General features: G+C 44.2%; 1 protein-coding gene across 1 annotated transcript in view; it reads left to right on the plus strand.

Moving 5' to 3' along the window:
* The window catches only part of tgfbi (transforming growth factor, beta-induced), a 75817-nt gene that overhangs the window by 28517 nt on the left and 21693 nt on the right, over positions 1-25607 (plus strand). The window contains exons 3-8 of the mRNA XM_078411407.1: positions 12884-12948; positions 14719-14876; positions 17124-17288; positions 19482-19628; positions 21597-21738; positions 24077-24289. Coding sequence (XP_078267533.1) covers positions 12884-12948; positions 14719-14876; positions 17124-17288; positions 19482-19628; positions 21597-21738; positions 24077-24289 — 890 coding nt within the window. The remainder of the gene's footprint in view (positions 1-12883; positions 12949-14718; positions 14877-17123; positions 17289-19481; positions 19629-21596; positions 21739-24076; positions 24290-25607) is intronic.

Consider the following 25607-nt stretch of genomic DNA (forward strand, 5'->3'; position numbering starts at 1 on the left):
CACCCTCTGTGTGAAAAATATCCCTTCTGGGTCCTATTAAATCTTTCCCCCCTCACTTTAAAACGATGTCCTCTGGTTCTTGATTTCTCCTCCACTGGGCAAGAGGCTCTGTGCGTCTTCCCGTTCTAATCCTTTCATGATTTTGTACACCTCTCTAAGATCATCCCTCATCCTCCTGCGCTCCAAGTAATAGAGACCTAGCCTGCTTAACCTCTACCTACAGCTCAGGCCCTCGAGTCCCGGCAACATCCTCGTAAATCTTCTCTGCACCCTTTCTGGCTTGCCAACATCTTTCCTATAACATGGTGCCCAGAACTGAACACAATACTCTAAATGCTGATTGCAATGATCCCTTTGCAATCATATCCAGACCTTCTGCAGACAATAGACAATAGACAATTGACAATAGGTGCAGGAGTAGGCCATTCGGCCCTTCGAGCCAGCACCGCCATTCAATGTGATCATGGCTGATCATTCTCAATCAGTACCCCGTTCCTGCTTTCTCCCCATACCCCCTGACTCCGCTATCCTTAAGAGCTCTATCTAGCTCTCTCTTGAATGTATTCAGAGAATTGGCCTCCACTGCCCTCTGAGGCAGAGAATTCCACAGATTCACAACTCTCTGACTAAAAAAGTTTTTCCTCATCTCTGTTCTAAATGGCCTACCCCTTATTCTTAAACTGTGGCCCCTGGTTCTGGACTCCCCCAACATTGGGAACATGTTTCCTGCCTCTAACATGTCCAACCCCTTAATAATCTTATACGTTTCGATAAGATCCTTCTAAATTCCAGTGTATACAAACCTAGTCGCTCCAGTCTTTCAACATAGGACAGTCCCGCCATTCCGGGAATTAACCTAGTAAACCTACGCTGCACGCCCTCAATAGCAAGAATATCCTTCCTCAAATTTGGAGACCAAAACTGCACACAGTACTCCAGGTGCGGTCTCACTAGGGCCCTGTACAACTGCAGAAGGACCTCTTTGCTCCTATACTCAACTCCTCTTGTTATGAATGCCAACATTCCATTGGCTTTCTTCACTGCCTGCTGTACCTGCATGCTTCCTTTCAGTGACTGATGCACTAAGACACCCAGATCACGTTGTACGTCCCCTTTTCCTAACTTGACACCATTCAAATAATAATCTGCCTTCCTATTCTTACCACCAAAGTGGATAACCTCACACTTATCCACATTAAACTGCATCTGCCATGCATCTGCCCACTCACACAACCTGTTCAAGTCACCCTGCAACCTCATAGCATCTTCCTCACAGTTCACACTGCCACCTAGCTTTGTATCATCGGCAAATTTGCTAATGGTACTTTTAATCCGTTCATCCAAGTCATTGATGTATATTGTAAATAGCTGCGGTCCCAACACCGAGCCTTGCGGTACCCCACTAGTCACTGCCTGCCATTCTGAAAGGGACCCATTTATCCCCACTCTTTGCTTTCTGTCTGTCAACCAACTTTCTATCCATGTCAGTACCCTACCTCCAATACCATGTGCTCTAATTTTGCCCACCAATCTCCTATGTGGGACCTTGTCGAAGGCTTTCTGAAAGTCGAGGTACACCACATCCACCGGCTCTCCCCTGTCAATTTTCCTAGTTACATCCTCAAAAAATTCCAGTAGATTAGTCAAGCACGATTTCCCCTTCGTAAATCCATGCTGACTCGGAACGATCCTGTTACTGCGATCCAAATGCTCCGCAATTTCGTCTTTTATAATTGACTCCAGCATCTTCCCCACCTCTGATGTCAGACTAACTGGTCTATAATTTCCCGTTTTCTCTCTCCCTCCTTTCTTGAAAAGTGGGATAACATTAGCTACCCTCCAATCCACAGGAACTGACCCGGAATCTATAGAACATTGGAAAATCATTACTAATGCGTCCACAATTTCTAGAGCCACCTCCTTAAGCACCCTGGGATGCAGACCATCAGGCCCTGGGGATATATCAGCCTTGAGTCCCATTAGTCTACCCAAAACTTTTTCCTGCCTAATGTGGATTTCCTCCAGTTCCTCTGTCACCCTAGGATCTCTGGCCACTAGAACATCTGGGAGATTGTTTGTATCCTCCTCAGTGAAGACAGATCCAAAGTACCGGTTCAACTCTTCTGCCATTTCCTTGTTCCCCATAATAAATTCCCCTGCTTCTGTCTTCAAGGGACCCACATTTGCCTTGACTATTTTTTCCTCTTCACATACCTAAAGAAGCTTTTACTATCCTCCTTTATATTATTGGCTAGTTTACCCTCGTACCTCATCTTTTCTCCCCGTATTGCCTTTTTAGTTATCTTCTGTTGCTCTTTAAAAGAGTCCCAATCCTCTGGCTTCCCACTCTTCTTTGCTATGTTATACTTCCTCCCTTTTATTTTTATGTTGTCCTTGACTTCCCTTGTCAGCCACGGGTGCCTCTTACTCCCCTTAGAATCTTTCCTCCTCTTTGGGATAAATTGATCCTGCAACTTCTGCATTATTCCCAGGAATACCTGCCATTGCTGATCCACAGTCTTCCCTGCTAGGGCCTCCTTCCAGTCAATTTTGGCCAACTCCTGCCTCATGCCTCTGTAATCCCCTTTGCTATACTGTAATACTGACACCTCCGATTTTCCCTTCTCCCTCTCCATTTGTAGAGTAAAACTTATCATATTGTGGTCACTGCCTCCTAATGGCTCATTTACCTCGAGTCCCCTTATCAGGTCAGGTTTATTACATTACATTATACCAAGCCAATTAACCTACAAACCTATACGTCTTTGGAGTGTGGGAGGAAACCGAAGATCTCGGAGAAAACCCATGCAGGTCACGGGGAGAACGTACAAACTCCGCACAGACAGCACCCGTAGACTGGATCGAACCTGGATCCCTGGCGCTGTAAGGCAGCAACTCTACCGCTGCGCCACCATGCCGCCTGGGACTGTCAATGCAGGGACTTTCTGGAGACACAAGGATCTGCAGACGCTGGTTGTAAAAAAACACAGAGTGTTGGAGTAACTCAGTGGGTCAGGCAGCATAGACAATAGACAAAAGATAATAGCATCTGTGGACAACATGGACAGGCGACGTTTCGGGTCAGTACCCCTTCCTCAAACATCACTTTGAGGAAGGTTCCTGATCCAAATCTTTATCGATCAATATATAGGAAGGAACAGCAGATGCTGGTTTATACTGAAGCTCGACACAAAATGCTGGAGCAACTCGGGTCAGGCAGCGTCTCTGGAGATGCAAGAAGTAAGCACATATAACACAGAGAGCAGTCTGTATGTGGGCCCCAAAGGTGTAGTATTCAAACAACAATTCATTCAAAAAAAGATCAATTGCAGTTTGAAAATGGGTCCCAGCCTGGTTGTTTTGGCCTGTAAAATCGTTGGCCAAGCCAAACCCTCTTCCTGCCAATTTTCTACTCCCTGCTTGCTCCTTGAAAGGCTGCCGTTCCATTTTTCTTCAGCAGCCTTCCTCCATCAAATGTCCTTTTTGGTGTGAGTTTTGGCAGAGTCAGTTGCCTTAATCACAGAGGAGATTACATTAGAGACCTATGTTGCCGTCTCTGGGCTTGTTCTTATGTGGGCTTCCTAGTCAGAGGTCTGACTGATTGCTCCCCCAGTCCTTACATCACCAGCTAACCAGACACAGACTGGGTAGAGATCCTCAGACTCTCCTGATGTTTAGGAATGTGCTGTTCTGCAAATACTACTTGAGTTGCTGGAGGAGCAAGTAGACTTTCTTCAACAGCATTCCTCACTGGCTCACTCACTGCTCTCCAGTCTTTCTATATGAATCCATCAACCACATTCTGGTTGAGGGGAATTATGTGTGTAAAAAGTGGGCCATGGTATGAGACTTTAGACTTTGGAGATATAGTATGCCATCCGGCCTCCTCACCACAGCGATCACCCCTCACACGAGCACTATCCTACACACACGAGGGACAATTCACAATTTTACGGAAGTCAATTAGCCTACAAACCTGTACGCCTTTAGAGTGTGAAAGAAACAGGAGCACCCAGAGAAAACCCATGTGGTCACAGCCAGAATGTACAGACAGCACCCGTGGGCGGGATCGAACCAGAGTCTCTGGCGCTGTAAGGCAGCAACTTCACCACTCTCTGGTTTTCTCCAGATGCTCCGGTTTCCTCCCACACTGCAAAGATGTGCAGGTTTTGCAGGTTAATTTGGGTTCTGTACAGTGTAAATTGTGCCTCGTGTGCAGGGTAGTGCTAGTGTGTGAAATGATCGCTGGGCCACGTGGACCTGGTGGGCCGACGGGCCTGTTTCCACACTCTATCTCTAAAGTAAAAGTACTTCCATTGATGCAGGGAAGACTAATTAAGATATAGTAAAGGTTTAGAAAGTTATGAAGGGCTTTTTGATTGAGCAAATGGAACAGGGCCATTTATCGTAGTAAGGATTGCTGATGAGGGATCAATTTAAATTGAGTGAGGAGAGTGTTTTGGAGAAATTTATTTTACCAAGTTGTTGGACTGTGAAATAATGTACCTCGTGCGTTGCCCGAGACTACAGAGACATAGTGGCTACAGAGACCACTTCTGTGCTGTAAAATTCTGCAGTTTTATGGTGCATACTCTTCGCAGTTCCAGCACTAACTCGGGGAATGTGTTTTTTTTGTGTTAACCCGCATACATCGAGAATGCAATGAATCCCTGATCCGTCAGATTAGAATGCACTGTAGAATCTCGGTCATAGTTTGGAGATCAGGAAATGGTGCTGCTAAATTAATCATAACACATCAATAAATCAAATACTCTTTCACTGGAAGGCAAGTTTCTTTCTGGCAGAAAAGAAACAGGACCTCACCAAAACTGCAGCCTTTGTTTATAGAAGCTATTTTTTTAAATATGAATGGACGCCACACAGAATTGGAAACTGACTCAGAATAATGTAGTTAGGTAATGATGCTCTCAGTAGAATTATTCACTAAGTTAAGCAGAAATACTCGATCTTTATTAGGCATGCTGAAGAGAAAGAGGTCTCTCCAAAGAAGGATAGCTTGGAGCATATTTCCAGAGGAGATAAGAACATTACAACAGCTTGTGGATATAATGAGACCTCATCAAGAGTGAAGGAAGCGCCTCGGGGCTAAATTTTCTGTCGGTGAGACCACTATAACTAAGTATTCATTGCATGGATATGTTTTTGCCCTTATTTTATGAAAGGAAGCTTTGTTGTAGACCTTCCGCTGTGGGGGCAATTGAGGATTCGCATCCAACTTGCAGCCAAAACTATTCCAATTCCAGAAAACAATTCCTTCCCCGCTTTCAGCTCACAGTCCTTTTACATTTGTGCGGCACGGTGGCGCAGCTGTAGAGTTGCTGCCTTACAGCGCCAGAGACCCGGGTTCAAACCTGACTGCGGGTGCTTGTCTGTACGGAGTTTGCACGTTCTCCCCGTGACCTGCGTGGGTTTTATCCGAGATCCACTTTGGTATCCTCCCACGCTCCAAAGACTTACAGGTTTGTAGGTTGATTGGTTTTGGTAAAATTGTAAATTGTCCCCAGTGTGTGTAGGATAATGTTAGTGTGCGTGGTGATTGGTGGTCGGCACGGACTCGGTGGGTGAAAGGGCCTATTTCCACCCTGTATCTCTAGAGTCTAAAGTCTAAATCATCTACCATCCTCTAGTGGAAACCCATATCTCCCTCATACTGTTAGAGACTGTCAAACCTTTATCTCCCCTCTCAGACCCGATGCATTAACATATAACCTGCACCTCCACAAATGCTGCTCGACCTGCCGAGTTCTTCCAGCGATCGGCAGCATCTCCCGCGCGGCCTGGCCCGCTGAGTTACTCCAGCGCTTTGTGTCTTTTTTCTGTAAACCACCATCTGCTGTTCCTAGTCTCTTCCTGAGTTCTGTTATCACTAACAAGGATTTTGCCACGACCAGAATATTGAATATTCCAGCTGAGAAGAAAAATTGGATACGTTGTGTTTGTTGTAATTTTTGGAGCGAAGAAAACTGAAGGAAAATTTAATTGAGATGAATAAAGTTATGAGTGCTCAAATAAGTAGGAAGAATATATATTTTTCTGAGCAGAGGGGACAAAGACTTCCAAGATGGTGCCCAACCCAGGCGACTATTTGCGTGCTAGCCACAGAAGCAGATCTACAATCACATATTACAATCAATCCACACTTTTAAATCTCTACTCCTACAGATCTGAACACTGTGAATGGCTCGATTGTAATCATGTATTACCTTCTGCTGGCTGGTTAGCACGCAATAAAAGTTTTTACTGTACCTCGGAACACGTGACAATAAACTAAACTGAACTGAACTGACAGGAGAGGGCACAGTGTTAGAGTAATTGGTAGAATGATCTGAGGGAAGTCGAGGATCTTTATTCATCTATGTTTCTATCCTGTGGAAAGTAGGGATTTGTGACAAGGAGCATGAAAGGAAAAGAGACCGAGACTGTCACCATCATCATTTGGAGTATTGTGAGGAGTTTTGGGCCCCATATCTGAGGAAGGATGTGCTGGCGTTGGAGTGGAAGTTTACGAGAATGATCCCAGGAATGAATGGGTCCACATATGATAAGCGTTTGAAGGCTCTGGGCCTGTTCTCGCTAGAGTTTAGAAGGATGACGGAAGGCCTCATTGAAACTTGTGAAAGGCCTGGACAGAGTTAATGTTTCTGTTTCTGTTTTCTACTGCACAGCCGCCAACAGCTGGGCTATCTCGTGCACGAGAGGATGTTTCCACTCGTGGGAGAGTCTAGGACCAGAGGCCATAACCTCAGAATAAAAGGACGCACCTTTAGAAAAGAGAATTTCTTTAATCAGAGGGTGATGAACCTGTGGAATTCATTGCCACACACAGATGTGGAGACCATCAATTGAGATTTTCAAGGCAGTGGTTGACAGATTCTTGATTAGTATTGGTATCAGGGGTTGTGGGGAGAAGGCAGGAGAATGGGGTTGAGAGGGAAAGATAGATCAGCCATGATTGAATGGCAGAGTAGACTTGTTGGGCCGAATTGCCCAATTCTGCTCCTGGAGGTTATGAACTTATGAAGTGCATATACAACTATCGCTTAAATATGGAGGACTTTAGTCACGTGTGCTCACTAGATTTTGGATGGATGATTTTTTTGTAATATGGGACACCATGGATTGATAGGAATTCCTTGAAATTGTGTCAGACAGTGCACATGAACCAGATGATAGAATTTTGGTGACTGGATGAATTTTAAAACAAACAGAAACAGAACCATTAAGTAAAACACAAAGTGTTGAAGTACATCATGAGAGGAATAGATCGGGTAACTGCACAGAGTCTCTTGCCCAGAGTAGGGGAATGGAGAACCAGAGAACATAGGTTTAAGGTGGTGGTGGGGGGGGGGAAGATTTAATAGGAACATGAGGGGCAACTTTCACACAAAGGGCGGTGGGTGTATGGAACGAGTTGCCAGAGGAGGTAGTTGAGGCAGGTAGTCTCACAACGTTTCAGAAACATTTGGACAGGTACATGGATAGGATAGGTTTAGAGGGACATGGGACAAACGCAGGCAGGTGGGGACTATAGATGGGACATGTTGGGCCGAAGGGCCTGTTTCCACACTGTATGACTCTCTGACTCTATAACTCATTGAGTCAGGCAGGAATGGCCAGATAACTTTATGTATCAGGACACTTCAGAATGCTGGTTGCTCCAGCTCTTTGTGTTTTCCTCCCCACAGATGTAGCCTGACCCGTTGAGTTTGTCCAGCACTCTGTGTTTCGCTGTCCATTCCCTCCACAGATGCCGCATGATTTGTTGAGTTCCTCCAGCACGTTGAGTTTTTCTCAAGATCCCAGCATCTGCAGTTTCTTACATCTCCATTTTACTGCTCCTCTGCAAAATCTCCTAGAAGTATGCTTACTGTGAAGAGGTTCTCCTCTCTCTGATGGGAGTTTTGTAAGACCCTCTCTCACTGCTCCCCCTCTGTGATTCCTGCTGCACTCCGAGCTATTCAACCCTGTTCTGATCCGGGCTCACTGCTTCAGAAATATTAAGGCATGGCTTTTGGCAGAGCTTGCTTTGGAAAATGCTTTAATTAAACTATTAAATATATAAAACATCATTTTATAAGGTCTATTTAATTAAGTTGTTGTGGCACTTGCAATTTGGTGCGATCTTAAGTTATGGACAATAGACAATAGGTGCAGGAGTAGGCCATTTGGCCTACTTCGAGCCAGCACCGACATTCAATGTGATCATGGCTGATCATTCTCAATCAGTACCCCGTCCCTGCCTTCTCCCCATACCCCATACTCTTAAATTGAACATCGGAAATTCTAGTTGCAGGGGAAAAAAAATAGACAGATGGAAGAATATTTTAGAAAACATGTTGAGAGACTGACTTGTGAGAACCAAGTGGCCATTTTATGCAGAGAGTGGTAAATTATTGCACCGTTTTCGACACGGTGGCGCAGCGGTAAAGTTGCTGCCTTGCAGCGATTACAGCGCCAGAGACCCGGGTTCGATCCCGACTATGGGTGCTTGTCTGTACAGAGTTTGTTCATTCTCCCCATGACCTGTGTGGGTTTTCTCTGAGATCTTCAGTTTCCTCCCACACTCCAAAGACCTACAGGTTTGTAGGTTAATTGGCTTGATATAAATGTAAACATTGACCCTAGTGTATGACGGATCGTGTTAATGTGCGGGGATCGCTCGTCGTTGCGGACTCAGTGGGCCGAAGGGCCTGTTTCCGTGCAGTATCTCTAAACTAAACTAATATAGCAATTATTGTATTTAAGCAACACTTGAAATATGTATCTGTAATCTACAGAAATAACAGGTCATGTCATTACAATAATCCTTTAGAGAATCATATATTGAAATTCAATACATTATAGGACTGACATTCAAACTTAAGTGCAATGACTTGACAGCCCATTAATTCAAATAAATCATAATATGCAGGAAACATAGCAACATAGATAATAGGTGCAGGAGTAGGCCATTCGGCCCTTCGAGCCAGCACTGCCATTCACTATGATCATGGCTGATCATCCAAAATCAGTACCCCGTTCCGGCTTTTTCCCCATATCCCTTGATTCCTTTAGCCCTAAGAACTAAATCTAACTCTCTCTTGAAAACATCCAGTGAATTGGCCACCACTGCCTTCTGTGGCAGAGAATTCCACAGATTCACAACTCTCTGGGTGAAAATGTTTTTCTTCATCTCAGTCCTAAATGGCTCTCCCCTTATTCTAAAACCGTGGCCCCTGGTTCTGGGCTCCCCAACATCGGGAACATTTTTCCTGCATCTAACCTGTCCAATCCCTTAAGAATTTTATATGTTTCTATGAGATCCCCTCTCATCCTTCTAAATTCCAGTGAATACAAGCCCAGTCAACACATTCTTTCATCATGCGTCAGTCCCGCAATCCCGGGATATAACCTGGTGAACCTATGCAGCACTCCCTCAATAGCAATAATGTCCTTCCGCAAATTAGGAGACCAAAATGCACACAGTACTCCAGGTGTGGTCTCACCAGGACCCTGTACAACTGCAGTAGGACCTCCTTGCTCCTAAACTCAAATCCTTTCATAATGAAGGCCAACTTGGCTTTCTTCTCTGCCTGCTGTACCTGCATGCTTACTTTCAGTGACAGAATGTACAAGCACACCCAGGTCTCGTTGCACCTCCCCTTCTCCTAATCTGACCCTATTTGAGATAATAATCTGCCTTTCCGTTCTTGCCACCAAAGTTGATAACCTCACATTTATCCAAATTATACTGCATCTGCCATGCATCTGCCCACTCACCTAACCTATCCAAGTCACCCTGCAGCCTCATAGCATCCTCCTCGCAGCTCACACTGCCACCCAGCTTTGTGTCATCCGCAAACTTAGAGATGTTGCATTTAAATAGTTTGTGATGATCATGAATATCTCAAAGATTTGGCTATAAATAATTCAGGTGCCAATTTCTAATTTATGGTCCCATCTCTGCTATATTTAACAGTTATCTGAAAAGTGAATGGCAATTTAAAGTGGATGGCTCCATTTGTCTTCGAACAAGATGTGCACAGAATCCCTTGCAACTTTTAAAATCTTGTGATAGATGCAAAACGCTGGAATAATAACTCAGCGGGACAGGTAGCATCTCTGGAGAGAAGGAATGGGTGACGTTTCGGGTCGAGACCCTTCCTCAGACCGAGAGTCAGGGGAGAGGGAGACATAAAGATATGGAAGGGTAAGGTGTAGAATGGTACTTTGTTAGCTGAGGGGAAACTACCGATGACATAAATACATGCACATGTAATACGTATGTAATAGTACGTACATACTGTAAGTAGTCCTGGCAAGTGATGTAACATTCAAGAGGGATGCGCTGACAGTGAGGACGCTGATGCATTTTGTCTAAACTCATTCATCTGAAGAACAGTCAGTGAAGCATTCAATCATTGTAAGGAGTTGCCTGTACAAAGTTCCAGCGCTGCTCCCAGTGTTAAAAACAGTTTAATAAATGTACAGGTGCCACAAAAGTGTTGTACTTGCTATCTGATGTACTAACAGCATGATCTTATCTGTGTAATACCATTGTTAGTCTTCTCAGCATGAAGTACTTTCTTTGTGCAAAGCCTAGAAATTCATCAGGTTTTATTTTGCCAGCAATGAAATGGTGTTAAGTATTCTCCCTAATGTTGGAAAAAGGCTGCAAAATTCACGATCACATGTTCCCATACAATGACGGTTGGGTTCCTTAGGGTTACGACCTGAAACATTACCTAGTCTTTTTCTCCAGAGATGCTGCGTGACCCGCTGAGTTACTCCAGTATTTTGTGTCTATCTTGTGTATAAACTAGCATCTGCAGTTCCTACCTACACATGGGGCGGCACTGCAGCGCAACGGTAGAGTTGCTGCCTTACAGCGCTTGCAGCGCCGGAGACCCGGGTTAGATCCCGCCTGTACGGAGTTTATACGTTCTCCCCGTGACCGCGTGGGTTTTCTCCGAGATCTTCGGTTTTTTTCTCACACTCCAAAGACGTACAGGTCTGTAGATTAATTGGCTTGGTATAAATGTAACAATTGTCCCTGGTGTGTGTAGGGTGGTGTCAATGTGCGGGGATCGCTGGATGGCATGGACTCGGTGGGTCGAAGGGCCTATTTCATGTCATAAGGTCATAAATGATAGGAGTAGAATTAGGCCATTCGACCCATCAAGTCTACTCTGCCATTCAATCATGGCTGATCTATCTCTCCTTCCTAACCCCATTCTCCTGCCTTCTCCCCATAATCTCGCACACCTGTACAAATAATTCCGTGCTGCATCTCTAAGCTAAACTAAACAGAGGAACAGCTAGTGTTAGGGTTGAATTTACAAGGTCCGTAGGGATTTTCCTCTTAGTTCATCGGCTTTGAAGTATCACATCATGATTCAGCTGACCTTCATTCTTCTGCCAAGGCTTGTGGGGATGGAAGGAGTGGGACCGAAGATAAAGAAGGTTCATGGTCCCACCCCTTTTTATTAGGAGTCTCTCTGTTGATTTGTACTTGCTTCCATTTTATCAACATGGAAACACTTGTCCTTTGCAGGACTTCTTTCTTTCAGGGGGTGAGTGAGAGTTCTGACCAGGATCTCAATATGGGTCAACCATCCTAAGGTTCGCTTGGCGTGGGTTTGTACGACACTGCATCTGTTTTTGCCGGTGAAATGCGTCAGACTCTTTAAATAACACTCACTTTGAGTCTTCAGCATTTTTTTAAAGCTGTTCACTCAATGAAAGAAAAGTGGCAGTCGTGTTTAAAATCCAGGAATGAGTGGGTTAACACTTGATGAGCGTTTGACAGTGCTGGGCCTGTGCTCGCAGGAGTTTAGAAGAAAGAGGGGGGACCTCATTGAAACTTACCGAATAGTGAAAGGCCGAGATAGAGTGGATGTGGAGAGGATGTTTCCCATTAGTGGGAGAGTCTAGGATCAGAGGTGATAACCTCAGAATAAAATACTATTCCTTTAGGAAGAAATTGAGGAGGATTTTTTTTCGTCAGAGGATGGTGAATTTGTGGAATTCATTGGATATTTGCAAGGCAAAGATAGATAGATTCTTGATTAGTACAGGTGTCAGGGGTCATGGATTGAATGGCGGAGTAGACTTGATGGGCCAAATGACCTAACTCTGCTCCTATCACTTGGGAACCCACGAATAATGTGTTCAACAATCTCAGCTGGAACAACACGTGGATGTCATGTAACTACTGATATCATTTGTCAAAGTATAAGAAAATATAAGAAAATAACTGCAGATGCTGGTACAAATCGAAGGTATTTATTCACAAAATGCTGGAGTAACTGGATTTTACTGGATTTGAGTCTATTTTACCCGGCTTCTACTCTGGGGCTGTAGAGAGCATCCTGTCCGGCAACATTACAGTCTGGTTTGGGAACAGCTCTGCCCAGGACAGGATGGCCCTGCAGAGAGTAGTGCGTTCGGCAGAACGCACCATGGGAACTACACTCGCCCCCCTGCGGGACCTATACATCAGGAGGTGCAGATCCAGAGCAAGTAAGATCATGAGGGACCCCTGCCACCCCAGTAACGGACTGTTCCAGATGCTACGGTCAGGCAAACGCCTCCGCTGTCACGCTGTGAAAACGGAGAGGATGAGACGGAGTTTCTTCCCATAGGCCATTAGGACTGTCAACTTTTATAATTCCAGAGACTACATTTTTGTCTACACTATAGTAACTTATTAACTTTATTTATATGCTGTAACTGTAATTCTTTTTTGTGCACAATCCGCAGGCATTGCCACTTTCATTTCACTGCACATCGTGTATGTGTATGTGACAAATAAACTTGACTTGACTTGAGAGCAAAAGTCAGATTTCTGTATTTAGAAACCCATGACTGGTTTGTTTTCCAGGATTATAAGCTATGAATGTTGTCCAGGATACTCCAAGGTGCAGGGCCAGAAGGGCTGCCCTGTTGGTAAGATATTATCAATACATAGTTATAATTTCATAGAATTTAATGGGCTGATCTAATTTAATCATTCAATTGAAGTATATACTGGAGTAGATACAGAGCAAGACTGGCAGGCATAACTCTAGACTACAATATGTCCATTCTATACCTATTAATGGAGCACAATCTAAAAATGTTTTAGGAACCTGAGGGGTAGTTTTTTTCATACAAAGGGTGGTGGGTGCATGGAACGAGCTGTCAGAGGAGGTAAAGTAGTTGAGGCAGGTACTATCACAACGTTTGAGAAACATTTAGACAGGTACATTGTTAGGACAGGTTTAGAGGGATATGGGCCAAACGCAGGCAGGTGGGACTGGTGTAGATGGGACATGTTGGTCGGTATTGGCAAGTTGGGCTGAAGGGCCTGTTTCCATGCTCTATGACTTTATCTGTTTAATTCTTCCTACAATTTCACGAGTAGGGAATCCAGAAAAGGATTCCCTACTCGTGACCTTAAAATTGGAGCTTGGTCTAAATGTAATTTAAGTTTAGAAGTTGGGTCTAACTCACACTCATTCACTCCTCCAAAAGCCACTGGATTTTTGGGACATCTGAAACTGCAAACTCCATCACCTCCGAAACTTCTTGCCCAGTAAGGTCCCCCCTTATTACCTTTTCATGTTGATCAAACACGATCAATCATGGGGCGGCACGATGGCGCAGCGGTACAGTTGCTGCAGCGCCAGAGACCCAGGTACGATCCTGACCACGGGCGCTGTCTGTATGGAGTTTGTACGTTCTCCCCATGACTGCGTGGGTTTTCTCCGAGATCTTCAGTTTCCACCCACACTCCTAAGATGTACAGGTCCATGGGTTAATTGGCTTGGTATAAAATTGTCCCTAGCTTGTGTAGGATAGTGTTAGTGATCACTGGTTGGCGCGAACTCGGTGGACTGAAAGGCCTGTTTCTGCGCTGTATCTCCAAACTAAACTAAATCTAGGTTCCAATTATAGGTATTATAATTGTCCCAATTGCAATTGGTACAATTATACCAATAATTGTATAATAATAATTATAATAATTATAATTATTATTATTATAGAATTATTATTATTGGTCCCAATAATTATTGGTCAGTTCTAACAATAATAGGTACCAATGGATTTCTATAATAGGTCCCAATGGATTTCCAGTGAGTTTGATTGATTGATATTACTTGTCCTGCTGATCTTCCAAAATGTTCTGCTTTTCTTCCCAACGTTATCAGGATTGGAAAATTGGTATATCTTTACTTTGTAAAGGAATACCATACATCCAAGATTCTTTGCACTTAGTTTAAAAAACATTTATATTTTGGATGATTTCTGACCTGATTATCATTGCATATATTATTGGTCCTCTGCCAACATGGAGAGTCATAGAGTCATGGAGCTGAGCAGCATGGAAACACGCCCTTTGGCCCACCATGTCTTCCATACTGACCAAGTTGGCATTCTCGGCTGGTCCCATTTGCCCATATTGGTCCATATTTGTCCAGGCAACTTTTCATGTTGTTTCATGTTGCAGTTATTGCAAATAAACATAGAAACATAGAAAATAGGTGCAGGAGTATGCTATTCGGCCCTTCGAGCTAGCACCGCCATTCAATATGATCATGGCTGAGCGTCTAAAATCAATACCCCGTTCCTGCTTTCTCCCCATATCCCTTGAATCTGTTAGGCCTCAGAGCGATATCTAACTCTCTCTTGAATTCATCTGTCAACATGTTCTGACTTTGTGTGTCCTTCTTACAGCATTACCAATTACCAATATTTACAACACGCTGGGAAATGTTGGTTCCAGTTCCACTCAGCTGTACTCTGACCGTGCCAAGCTGAAAGCAGAGATTGAGGGACCTGGCAGTTTCACAATGTTCGCTCCCAGTAATGAAGCTTGGGCTGCGCTGCCTGCGGTGAGGATTCACGGCACCTTCCCACTTTACTTTAAAGGGAGAGAGAGCAAGACCCGCCTTGCACACCCTCAGAAGATGCCAAAGCATTTCACTGCCCACGGGGACACTTCTGTAGAGTCATGGAGTTATGCAGCGTGGCAACAGGCCCTTCGGCCCAACTTGCCCACATTGACCAACATGTCCCATCCCACCTGCCTGCATTGGCAAATGGTCGGTGTCAACCATTCCCAGTTCTCAACCATTTCAACTCCCCGCCCCATTCCCACACTGATCTTTCTGTCCTGGGCCTCGTCCATTGCCAGAATGAGGCCAAACACAAATTGGAGGAACAGAACCTCATATTTCACTTGGGCAGCTTACAACCCAGCGGTATGAACATTGAATTCTCACAATTTAAGTAACTTCCACCTACACTTCTCTCCCGTCCTCCCTCCCCTCCTTGGCCCTTCCGACTAGTCATTGAACAAGTTCCATAGCTCTCAGCATGGTATCCCTCTTGAGATCCCACCTTCCCTAGCCAACAATGGACCGACCAGGGCACCTTCCTGCCTGAGGTCACTTGGGGCAGGCCTTGATAGGTTATGGTCTTTTCTTGCCTCCAGCTCTTCACTACCTCCCCCTCTCCCACACCCTCCCCCACACCCCACTTTCAGTCAGAAGAAGGGTCCCGACCCAAAACGTCACCCATCCTGTTTTCTCCAGAGACGCTGCCCGACCCTCTGAGTTACTCCAGCACTTTGTGTCTATCAATGGAACCTGTGTTGTCTAAGGGCCTCTTAACATAGAGGTCAAGATCCGATTGTGTAAGCAAAAGCCTAATAAGTTTCAGGTATCAGAAGTGCTCTAAAGTACATATTGAGTTAATTTTATGCTCCCACATAAAGTATTGCTTTCCAGCAGGGTTGAGAGATATAATTAATGCTGTCTCAGAATGCCATTTTGGCATCAGTAAACCTCACAAGTCAAAATCTAGACTGTTCTTAAATATTAACTAAAACAGAGAGCATTTCCTCACATGGCAATCCTGGCTACTTTCACAGCCAAGGGCCAGTAGACAGCGATCATAAAGTGGAACAATAATTCTTGTTTGCATTTTAAGCAGGAATATGAAACCGAATGAAATAGGAGCTATTTCATTTTCCTTAAATTGGGGTCAGAAATATATTCTTTGATTTGTGTGCCACAGCTACATGCCAGAGACATTTAGGAAAGAAGAAAACGTGATCTTTTAACTTTAGACTTTAGAGATACAGCGTGGAAACAGGTCCTTTGACCCACCAAGTCCTCGCCGACCAGCAATCATCCCGCACACTAGCACAATCCTACACACCAGAGACAAGTATATATTTTTTACCAAAGCCAATTAACATAGAAACATAGAAAATAGGTGCAGGAGTAGGCCAATCGGCCCTTCAAGCCAGCACCGCCATTCAAAATGATCTTGGCTGATCATCTAAAATCAGTACCCCATTCCTGTTTTTTCCCCATATCCCTTGATTCCTTTAGTCCTAAGAGCTAAATCTAACTCTCTCTTGAAAACATCCAGTGAATTGGCCACCACTGCCTTCTGTGGCAGAGAATTCCACAGATTCACAACTCTCTGGGTGAAAATCTTTTTCTTCATCTCAGTCCTAAATGGCTCTCCCCTTATTCTAAAACCGTGACCCCTGGTTCTGGGCTCCCCCAACATGGGGAACATTTTTCCTGCATCTAGCCTGTCCAATCCCTTAAGAATTTTATATGTTTCTATAAGATTCCCTCTCATCCTTTTAAATTCCAGTGAATACAAGCCCAGTCAACCCATTCTTTCATCATATGTCAGTCCGGCCATTTCGGGAACTAACCTGGTGAATCTACGCTGCACTCCCTCAATAGCAAGAACGTCCTTCTTCAAATTAGGAGACCAAAACTGCACACAATATTCCAGGTGCGGTCTCACCAGGGCCCTGTACAACTGCAGTAGGACCTCCTTGCTCCTATATTCAAATCCTCTCGCTATGAATACAAACCTGCACGTCTTTGGAGTGTGGGAGGAAACCGGAGCACCCGGGGAAAACCCACGCGGTCACAGGGAGAACATGCAAACTCCGTACAGACACCACCCTTAGTCAGGATGAAACTCGGGTCTCTGGTGCTGTAAGGCAGCAGCTCTCCCGCTGCACCACCGGGCCGCCCTGTTAATAGAATGTTTTGTGACTGAAGAATGTTTATAATTTGATCTATGTGTCTTTTTTATCTCAATCGTAGGAAATTATTGATGCCCTCGTAAGCAACGTCAACATTGAATTGCTCAACGCTCTTCACTACCACATGGTGGACAGACGTATTCTCACGGATGAACTGAGGCACGGCACAACATTGAGCTCAATGTACCAGGATTTAAACATATTTGTACACCACTATCCCAATGGCGTAAGAACGATTTATCCTTTGTACCTATTCTGCAAATGCATTATATTGGAGAATTGCCTGCAGTTCTGGTCACCCCATTACAGGAGAGATGCGGAGGCTTTGGAGAGGGTACAGTGGAGGTTTGCCAGAATACTGTCTGGATTAGAGTTTGAGTTCAGTTTATAGGAGCAAAGAGGTCCTTCTGCAGTTGTACAGGGCCCCAGTGAGACCGCACCTGGAGTACTGTGTGCAGTTTTCGTCTCCAAATTTGAAGAAGGACATTCTTGCTATTGAGGTAGGTTCACTAGGTTAATTCCCGGAATGGTGGGACTGTCGTATGTTGAAAGACTGGAGCGACTAGGCTTGTATACGCTGGAATTTAGAAGGATGAGAGGGGAACTTATTGAAACATATAAGATTATGAAGGGGTTAGACACGTTAGAGGCAGGAAACATGTTCCCAATGTTGGGGGAGTTCAGAACCAGGGGCCACAGTTTAAGAATAAGGAGTAGGCCATTTAGTGCGGAGATGAGGAAAAACTTTTTCAGTCAGAGAGTTGTGAATCTGTGGAATTCTCTGCCTCAGAAGGCAGTGGAGGCCAATTCTCTGGATGCTTTCAAGAGAGAGCTAAATAGAGCTCTTAAAGATAGCGGAGTCAAGGGATATGGGGAGAAGGCAGGAACGGGGTACTGATTGTGAATGATCAGCCATAATCACATTGAATGACGGTGCTGGCTCGAAGGGCCGAATAGCCTACTCCTGCACCTATTTTCTATTGTCTATTATCTATTGTCTATTGTCACGTGTACTGAGGTACAGTGTTTAGTTTTGTTTGAGTTTAGTTTAGTTTATTGTCACAAGTACAGTAAAAAGCTTTTGTTGCGTGCTAACCAGTCAGAGGAAAGGCTAAACGTGGTTACAATCGAGCCATCCACTGTACAGATACACGATACAGGGAATAACGTGAATAACATTTAGCGCTAGTTAAAGTCCAGGAATGTCCGATCAAAGATAGTCCAAGTGTCTCTAATGCGGTAGATAATAGCTCAAGACTGCTCTATAGTTTGCTCTCAAGATTTCAGCAACAGGGAAAGGTTGAATAGAGTTGAAGTATCTTTTCTGGAATGACGGAGGTTGAGGGGAGACTTGATAGAATATATAAAAATTATGAGAGGCATAGATAGGGTAGACAGTCAGAATCTTGTTTCCGAGGGTAGAAATGTTCAACAATAGAGCAGTCCTGACCTCCCATCTCCCTCAGTGAAGACCTTCAAACTATCTTTAATCAGACTTTACTGCACTTTATCCTGCACTGAATGTTATACCCTTTATCCTGTCTCTGTGCACTTTGAACAGCTTGATTGCAATCGTGTACAGTCTTTTTTCTTGACTGGATAGCACGCAACTAAAAAGCTTTTCACTGTACCTCGGTACTTGACAACAATAAACTAAACTAAACTAAACTAGTGGGCATAGCCAAAAGGTGAGAGGGGGAAAGTTGAATGGAGATGTGTGGGGCAAATGTTTTTTACACAGAGAGTGGTGGGGGCCTGGAATGCATTACTAGGGGTGGTGGTGGTGGAGGCAGATATCATGGTGCCGATTTTAGAGACTATTTAGATAGGCACATGGAAGTGAGGGCTGAGGCTTTATAAGACGCTGGTCAGACTGCATTTGGAGTATTGTGAGCCGTTTTGGGCCCCATATCTGAGGAAGAGTGTGCTGGCGCTGAAAAGGGTCCAGGGTAGGTTTACCAGAATGATCCCATTAATGAGTGGGTTAACAAATGATGAGCATTTGACAGCACTGGGCCCGTACTCGCTGGAGTTTAGAAGGTTGAGAGGGGACCTCATTGAAATTTACCAAATAGTGAAAGGCATAGATAGAGTGGATGTGGAGAGGATGTTAGTTAATGAATGTGATTAATAAATCAGCCATGATTGAATGGCAGAGTAGACTCGATGGGCCGAAGGGCCAAATTCTGCTCCTATCACTTTTGAAAATATGAAAAGAGTGCTATGGATCATGTACAGATATGAGATCAGATGAACTAAGCATCATGTTTGGCACAGACATTGTAGGCCAACAGTTCCTGTGCTCTACTGTTCTATGTTCTATTATCTTGCATCATCTAGTTGGAATCATTCTCTGTATCCATTCATCTTTGGTGTTTTAAGGACCTGATCAAATATTATATGTTTACATCCAATACAGATTGTTACTGTCAACTGTGCACGAATAATGAAGGCAGACCAGCTGTCTACTAATGGAGTCGTGCATGTCATTGACCGAGTCCTCATGGCAGTTACAAACTCGATACAGGACACTCTGGAAATTGATGAAAACTTTCAGCAGCTTCGAGTACGTACAGAAGGAATAAGGCTTCTATTAAAGTAGCAGATTAAGGATGAGCACGTGAATGTACTAGATGCTTATCTGCCTCTGTTCTCAGTTTCATCATCTTGTCCACTTTGTTTGGAGATTAGTTTAGAGATGCAGCATGCAAACAGGACCTTCGGCCCACCGGGTTCATGCTGGTTCTATGTTAGAAACAGAAAACTGCCGATGCTGGTTTGTTCAAGATTCCAGCATCTGCAATTCCTTGTGTCTTCTTAATTTGAGGATTCTGTATTTGCAACCCGTCATCTTGGAGTTTAGTTTCCCAACCATTGTTTTATGCTGTTTGATGTAGCAGCTGTTAGCTCTTCCTGCATCTATCTCAAACAGTGCACGGACCATTTGAACTCATCATTCGCATCCCAATGTACATATTGTTTTTTACTGTCCAAGTCTCTGAGTTTGATTTTACAGCTCACATTGTGGCGCATAGAGCTTATTCCTGCACTGTATTCTCCTAACTGGATGTCAGCATTAAGGCCTGCTCTCTTACAGTGCACCAGATAATGGTAAAATAAAATTGCTAAGCTATATTGTCAGTATTAGATTAAAATAATTGGAATTGGCTAAATACTGGCACAGACCACAGAAGAATAATGATTGAAACAATGATATGGGGCAGCACGGTGGCACAGCAGTAGAGTTGCTGCCTTACAGTGTCAGAGCCCCGAGTTCGATCCTGACCACAGGTGCTGTCTGTACGGAGTTTGTATGTTCTCCCCGTGACCTGAGTGGGTTTTCCCCGGGTGCTCCGGTTTCCTCCCACACTCCAAAGACGGGCAGGTTTGTAGGCTAATTGGTTTCGGTAAAGATTATATATTGTCCCTAGTGTGTAGGATAGTGCTCGTGTATGGGATCGCTGGTCGGCGCGGACTTGGTGGGCTAAACGGCCTGTTTCCGCACTGTATCTCTAAATTAAACTAAACTAAACTCACTTTGGGACTTGCATCTTTCCTCTACTTCGTTAAATTAATTTGAATTTGCAGTCATTTGGATGTCTGGATTTTGCTCGTCATAAACTAATTTTCCTCAGTTCTATACAATCAATAAGAGCCACCAATCTGTAGTTTCACAATTTACTTTGAAATGTGCTTTGCATGTAAATTGACAAGTGAATGACTTTAATGTTATGATTTGATGTTTTAATTTTAGCTCCCCTGCTGTAAACAAATTTGGATAATGTAGCAATGATGTAGTAATGTTGTAATGAGCACTGAAACGTTTCAATCCCCATTTACCATTATCCAAAAAAATGGTCAAAATCATTGATTCAAAATTTACCATTGGGGGTTTCAAGATGGCCACCAATGGGTTAATACAAATTGGCAAAATGTTTGGATATTCAAAATGTGTTTTTAGTTTTCAACAAATTATGAAGTTATTTTTCAAGGTTAATTTGATAAACTTATTTTGATGATGGGAAGGTTTAAATGCTTCATTATTGGAAGGGGCAGCATGGTGGCACAACAGTGGAGTTACTGCCTCACAGCGCCAGAGACCGGGGTTCAATCCTGACGACTGGTGCTGTCTGTACGGAGTTTGTACATTCTCTGTGTGACCACGTGGATTTTCTCCGGGTGCTCCGGTTTCCTCCAAAGACGTACTATTGGCAAAAATTGTAAATAGTCCGTAGTGTGAATGATAGTGCTAGTGTACCATGTGATCGCAGGTCGGTGCTGTCTCGGTGGGCCGAAGAGCCTGTTTCCGCACATCACTGTACCACAAGTAAAGTCTAAAGTAGAGACCTAGGACTCTTTTGACAATTTCCTGTGAACAAGATCCACATTAATCAGCGTAATGAAAGCAGCGAGTTGTAGGAAATATATTAAGAAATTCATAAAATGGAATGCTAAGCCTGAGGATGATCATTGTGCTCTATGTTGTGTTATCTGACTTGCTATCTCCTGGGCACGTCTGTGTCATGTTCTCTAGGCTGCAGTCGCTGCCGCAGGTCTTGAGGATATGCTTAACAGTCCCGGAGAGTACACGCTCTTTGCTCCCACTGACAAAGCCTTCAGCAAGATACCACCTGCTACTCTGAACAGGATCCTAGGAGACCCAGAGGCATTGAAATGTAAGGCCACATTTTAACAAATCGTCACGTTTTATTGATATAATCTAATGCATCTTCGCCTCTGCTAACATTGCATTTGCAGCATTTTTTCATGCTACTCATCTCAGTAGATTAAGTTTCGTTTACTTTTGAGATACAGCGCGGAAACAGGCTCTTCGGCCCACTGAGTCAATAGACAATAGACAATAGGTGCAGGAGGAGGCCATTCGGCCCTTCGAGCCAGCACCGCCATTCAATGTGATCATGGCTGATCATTCTCAATCAGTACCCCGTTCCTGCCTTCTCCCCATACCCCCTGACTCCGCTATCCTTAAGAGCTCTATCCAGCTCTCTCTTGAATGCATTCAGAGAATTGGCCTCCACTGCCTTCTGAGGCAGAGAATTCCACAGATTCACTACTCTCTGACTGAAAATGTTTTTCCTCATCTCCGTTCTAAATGGCCTACCCCTTATTCTTAAACTGTGGCCCCTTGTTCTGGACTCCCCCAACATTGGGAACATGTTTCCTGCCTCTAACATGTCCAACTCCTTAATAATCTTATACGTTTCGATAAGATCTCCTCTCATCCTTCTAAATTCCAGTGTATACAAGCCTAGTCGCTCCAGTCTTTCAACATATGATAGTCCCGCCATTCCGGGAATTAACCTAGTAAACCTACGCTGCACGCACCGACCAGCGATCCCTGCCCACTAAGGCTATCCTACACACACAAGGGACAATTTAGATTTATACCAAGCCAATTGACCTACAAACCTGTACGTGTTTGGAGTGTGGGAGGAAATCGAAGATCTCGGAGAAAACCCATGCAGGTCACGGGGAGAACGTACAAACTCCATACAAACAACACCCATAGTCAAGTATCGAAACCGGGTCTCTGGCGCTGTAAGGTAGCAATTCTACTGCTGTGCCACCGTTCCGCCCTTGTACAGATCTACAATAGGCTCCTGCCATCTTTCTTCAGTGTATTCCCCTCTCACCCAATGTATTTTTCTAGCTCCATCTCAAATGTAACTATACAGTATGTCAAACACCTGAGTCTTATTTATGGTGCTGAGTTGCACATGCCAACAATACTGTTCAGGGTCATACCATTCACTGTATATTTTCTCTTTACATTTGACCTCACAAAGAACAATACTTCATACTTGCTCGGTTTGAACTCCATCTGCCATTTCTCCGCCCATTTTAAGATTCGAAGATTTTAAGATCCATTTAAACATCTGAAGAAGGGTCTTGACCCGAAACGTCATCCATTCCTTCTCTCCAGAGATGCTGCCTGTCCCGCTGAGTTACTCCAGCATTTTGTATCCACCTTAAGAAACAGTTAGCCAGGTACGTGGATAGAACAGATTTAGAGGGATATGGACCAAACGCAGGCAGGTGGGACTAGTGTAGATGGGACATGTTGGCCGGTGTGGGCAAGTTGGGCCTGAGGGCCTGTTTCCACGCTATATGACTCTATGACCGTATTTCCGTATCTGATATATATCTCACTGTAAACTTCGAAAGCCTTCCTCACAGTCTGCAACCCCAGTAATATTGGTGTCATCTGCAAACTTACTAACCAAACCACCTACGTTTACATCCGTCATTTATATATATCACAAACAGCAGAGGTCCCAGCACAGATCCCTGCAGAACTCCACTGGTTACATTGACATTTGCACCACCACCCTCTGTCTTCTATCAGTAAGCCAGTTCTGAACCCATACGACCATCACTGTTAATCCCATGCATCGTAATTGATTTTAATGCCTGCATCCTAGATACCTCTGTTCTTAAACCCATTCTGATATTTTGCAAAGAATACCTTATCTTTATTCTCTTCCAAATATGAGGCAACCATTTAACATATTATGAAATCATTTTGCAAATTTACTAATATTTTTCTAGATTTTGTAACGGCTCTATATTTGCCAGATTATTCCCTGTTTAATTTAGTTTAGAGATACTGTGTGGAAGTAGGCCCTTCGGCCCACAGAGTCCGGGCTAACCAACGCTCCCCGTACACTAGTTCTATCCTACACACTAGGGAAAATTTAAGGCCAAGTAACCTACAATCCTGCAGGTCTTTGGAATGTGGGAGGAAACCCTCGCAGGTCACAGGGGGAATGTACAAACTCCGTACAGACAAGCACCTATAGTCAGGATCGAACATGGGACTCTGGTGCTGCAAGGCAGCAACTCTACCACTTCACTACTGTACCACGCCACGCATTTATTTAAATCTATTCTCAACAAAGATACACATTTTAAATAGACTCGCCAAACATAGATTAAAGAAGTGACATTTTGTTTAGTGAAAGAATGAATATTCTGTAACTGTTCTATCCACAGCTCTGCTGAATTACCACATTTTGAGAAGAATCCAGTGTGCAGAAGCCATCATCTCGGGCACTCCCATGGAGACCTTGGAGGGCACGTATCTGGAAGTGGGCTGCACTGGTGACTCTCTTACAATCAACAGCAAGAGCATCATCATTGACAAGGACATACTCACGACAAACGGGGTTATTCATATGATCGATGAGCTTTTGATCCCTGATTCCGGTAAGCAGAAGTGCAAAGTTATTATTGTTGCGTCTTGTTCATTTTGCATATTAATGGTCTAATTTAGTTTAGTTTAGTTTCGAGATACAGCGTAGAAACAGGCCCTTCGGCCCATCCAGTCTGCGTCAACCAGCAATCACCTTGTATGATAGTTCCACCTCACAAACTAGGGACAATGTATGGAAGCCAATTAACCCACAAACCTGCACGTCTTTGGAGAGTAGGATGAAACCAGAGCAGCCGGAGAAAACCCATGCGGTCACGGGGAGAACGTACAAACTCCGTACAGACAGCACCCGTAGTCAGGTTCGAACCTGGGCCCATGGTGCTGTAAGGCAGCAACTCCACTGCTGCGCCACTGTGCCGCCCTAATGTAGCAACTAGAACAGAAATCTTTGAATCGTAAAATGTTTAATACTCTGGAAATAATTTCAGTAATCCTTCACATTCATTGTGGTTTATTTTGCTGCACAGATACACAGCAGTAGATATCCACCAGAAAAAAATGAGTGACGTCAGGTGATCATTGTTAATTGCCATATTATTAAATATTTTTGCACCAATGTTAATGCCTGAGTACGTTGTCATGGTACAAATCATGCATAACGTGATCCTTCCATCTGTTGTTCCCCAAGTAACCAAGCAAGCTCTCTAGAAAGAAGAAAACAAGGGGAAAAAATGCCATAGATAGACACAACAAACTCAGCAGGTCAGGCAGCATCTCTGGAGAAAAGGTATAGGTGGCGTTTTGGGTTGGAACCCTTCTGCAAAGAAAATGCCACGGCAATTTAGGGTGGGAAAATAACTGCAGATGCTGGTACAAATCGAAGGTATCACAAAATGCTGGAGTAACTCAGCGGATCAGGCAGCATCTCAGGAGAGAGGGAATGGGTGATGTTTCGGGTCGAGACCCTTCTTCAGAAGAAGGGTCTCGACCAGAAACGTCATCCATTCCTTCTCCTGAGATGCTGCCTGACCCGCTGAGTTATTCCAGCATTTTGTGATAGGGCAACTAGGGTGGCATGGTGGCGCAGCATTAGAGTTGCTGCCTTACAGCACTTGCAGTGCCATAGACCCAGGTTCGATCCGGAGCATGGGAGCTGTCTGTATGGAGTTCGTATGTTCTACCCCTGACCACGTGGGCTTTCTCCGAGATCTTCGGTTCCCTCACACACTTCAAAGACGTACAGGTATGTAGGTTAATTGGCTTGGTACGAGTGTAAAGTGTAGGGTAGTGTTAATGTGCGGGGATTGCTGGTTTCGGCGCGGACTCGGTGGGCCAAAGGGCCTGTTTCCCCGCTGTATCTTTAAACCAAAC

Source organism: Rhinoraja longicauda, chromosome 14 (genome assembly GCF_053455715.1).
Source record: "Rhinoraja longicauda isolate Sanriku21f chromosome 14, sRhiLon1.1, whole genome shotgun sequence".
NCBI classification, from domain to species: domain Eukaryota; kingdom Metazoa; phylum Chordata; class Chondrichthyes; order Rajiformes; family Arhynchobatidae; genus Rhinoraja; species Rhinoraja longicauda.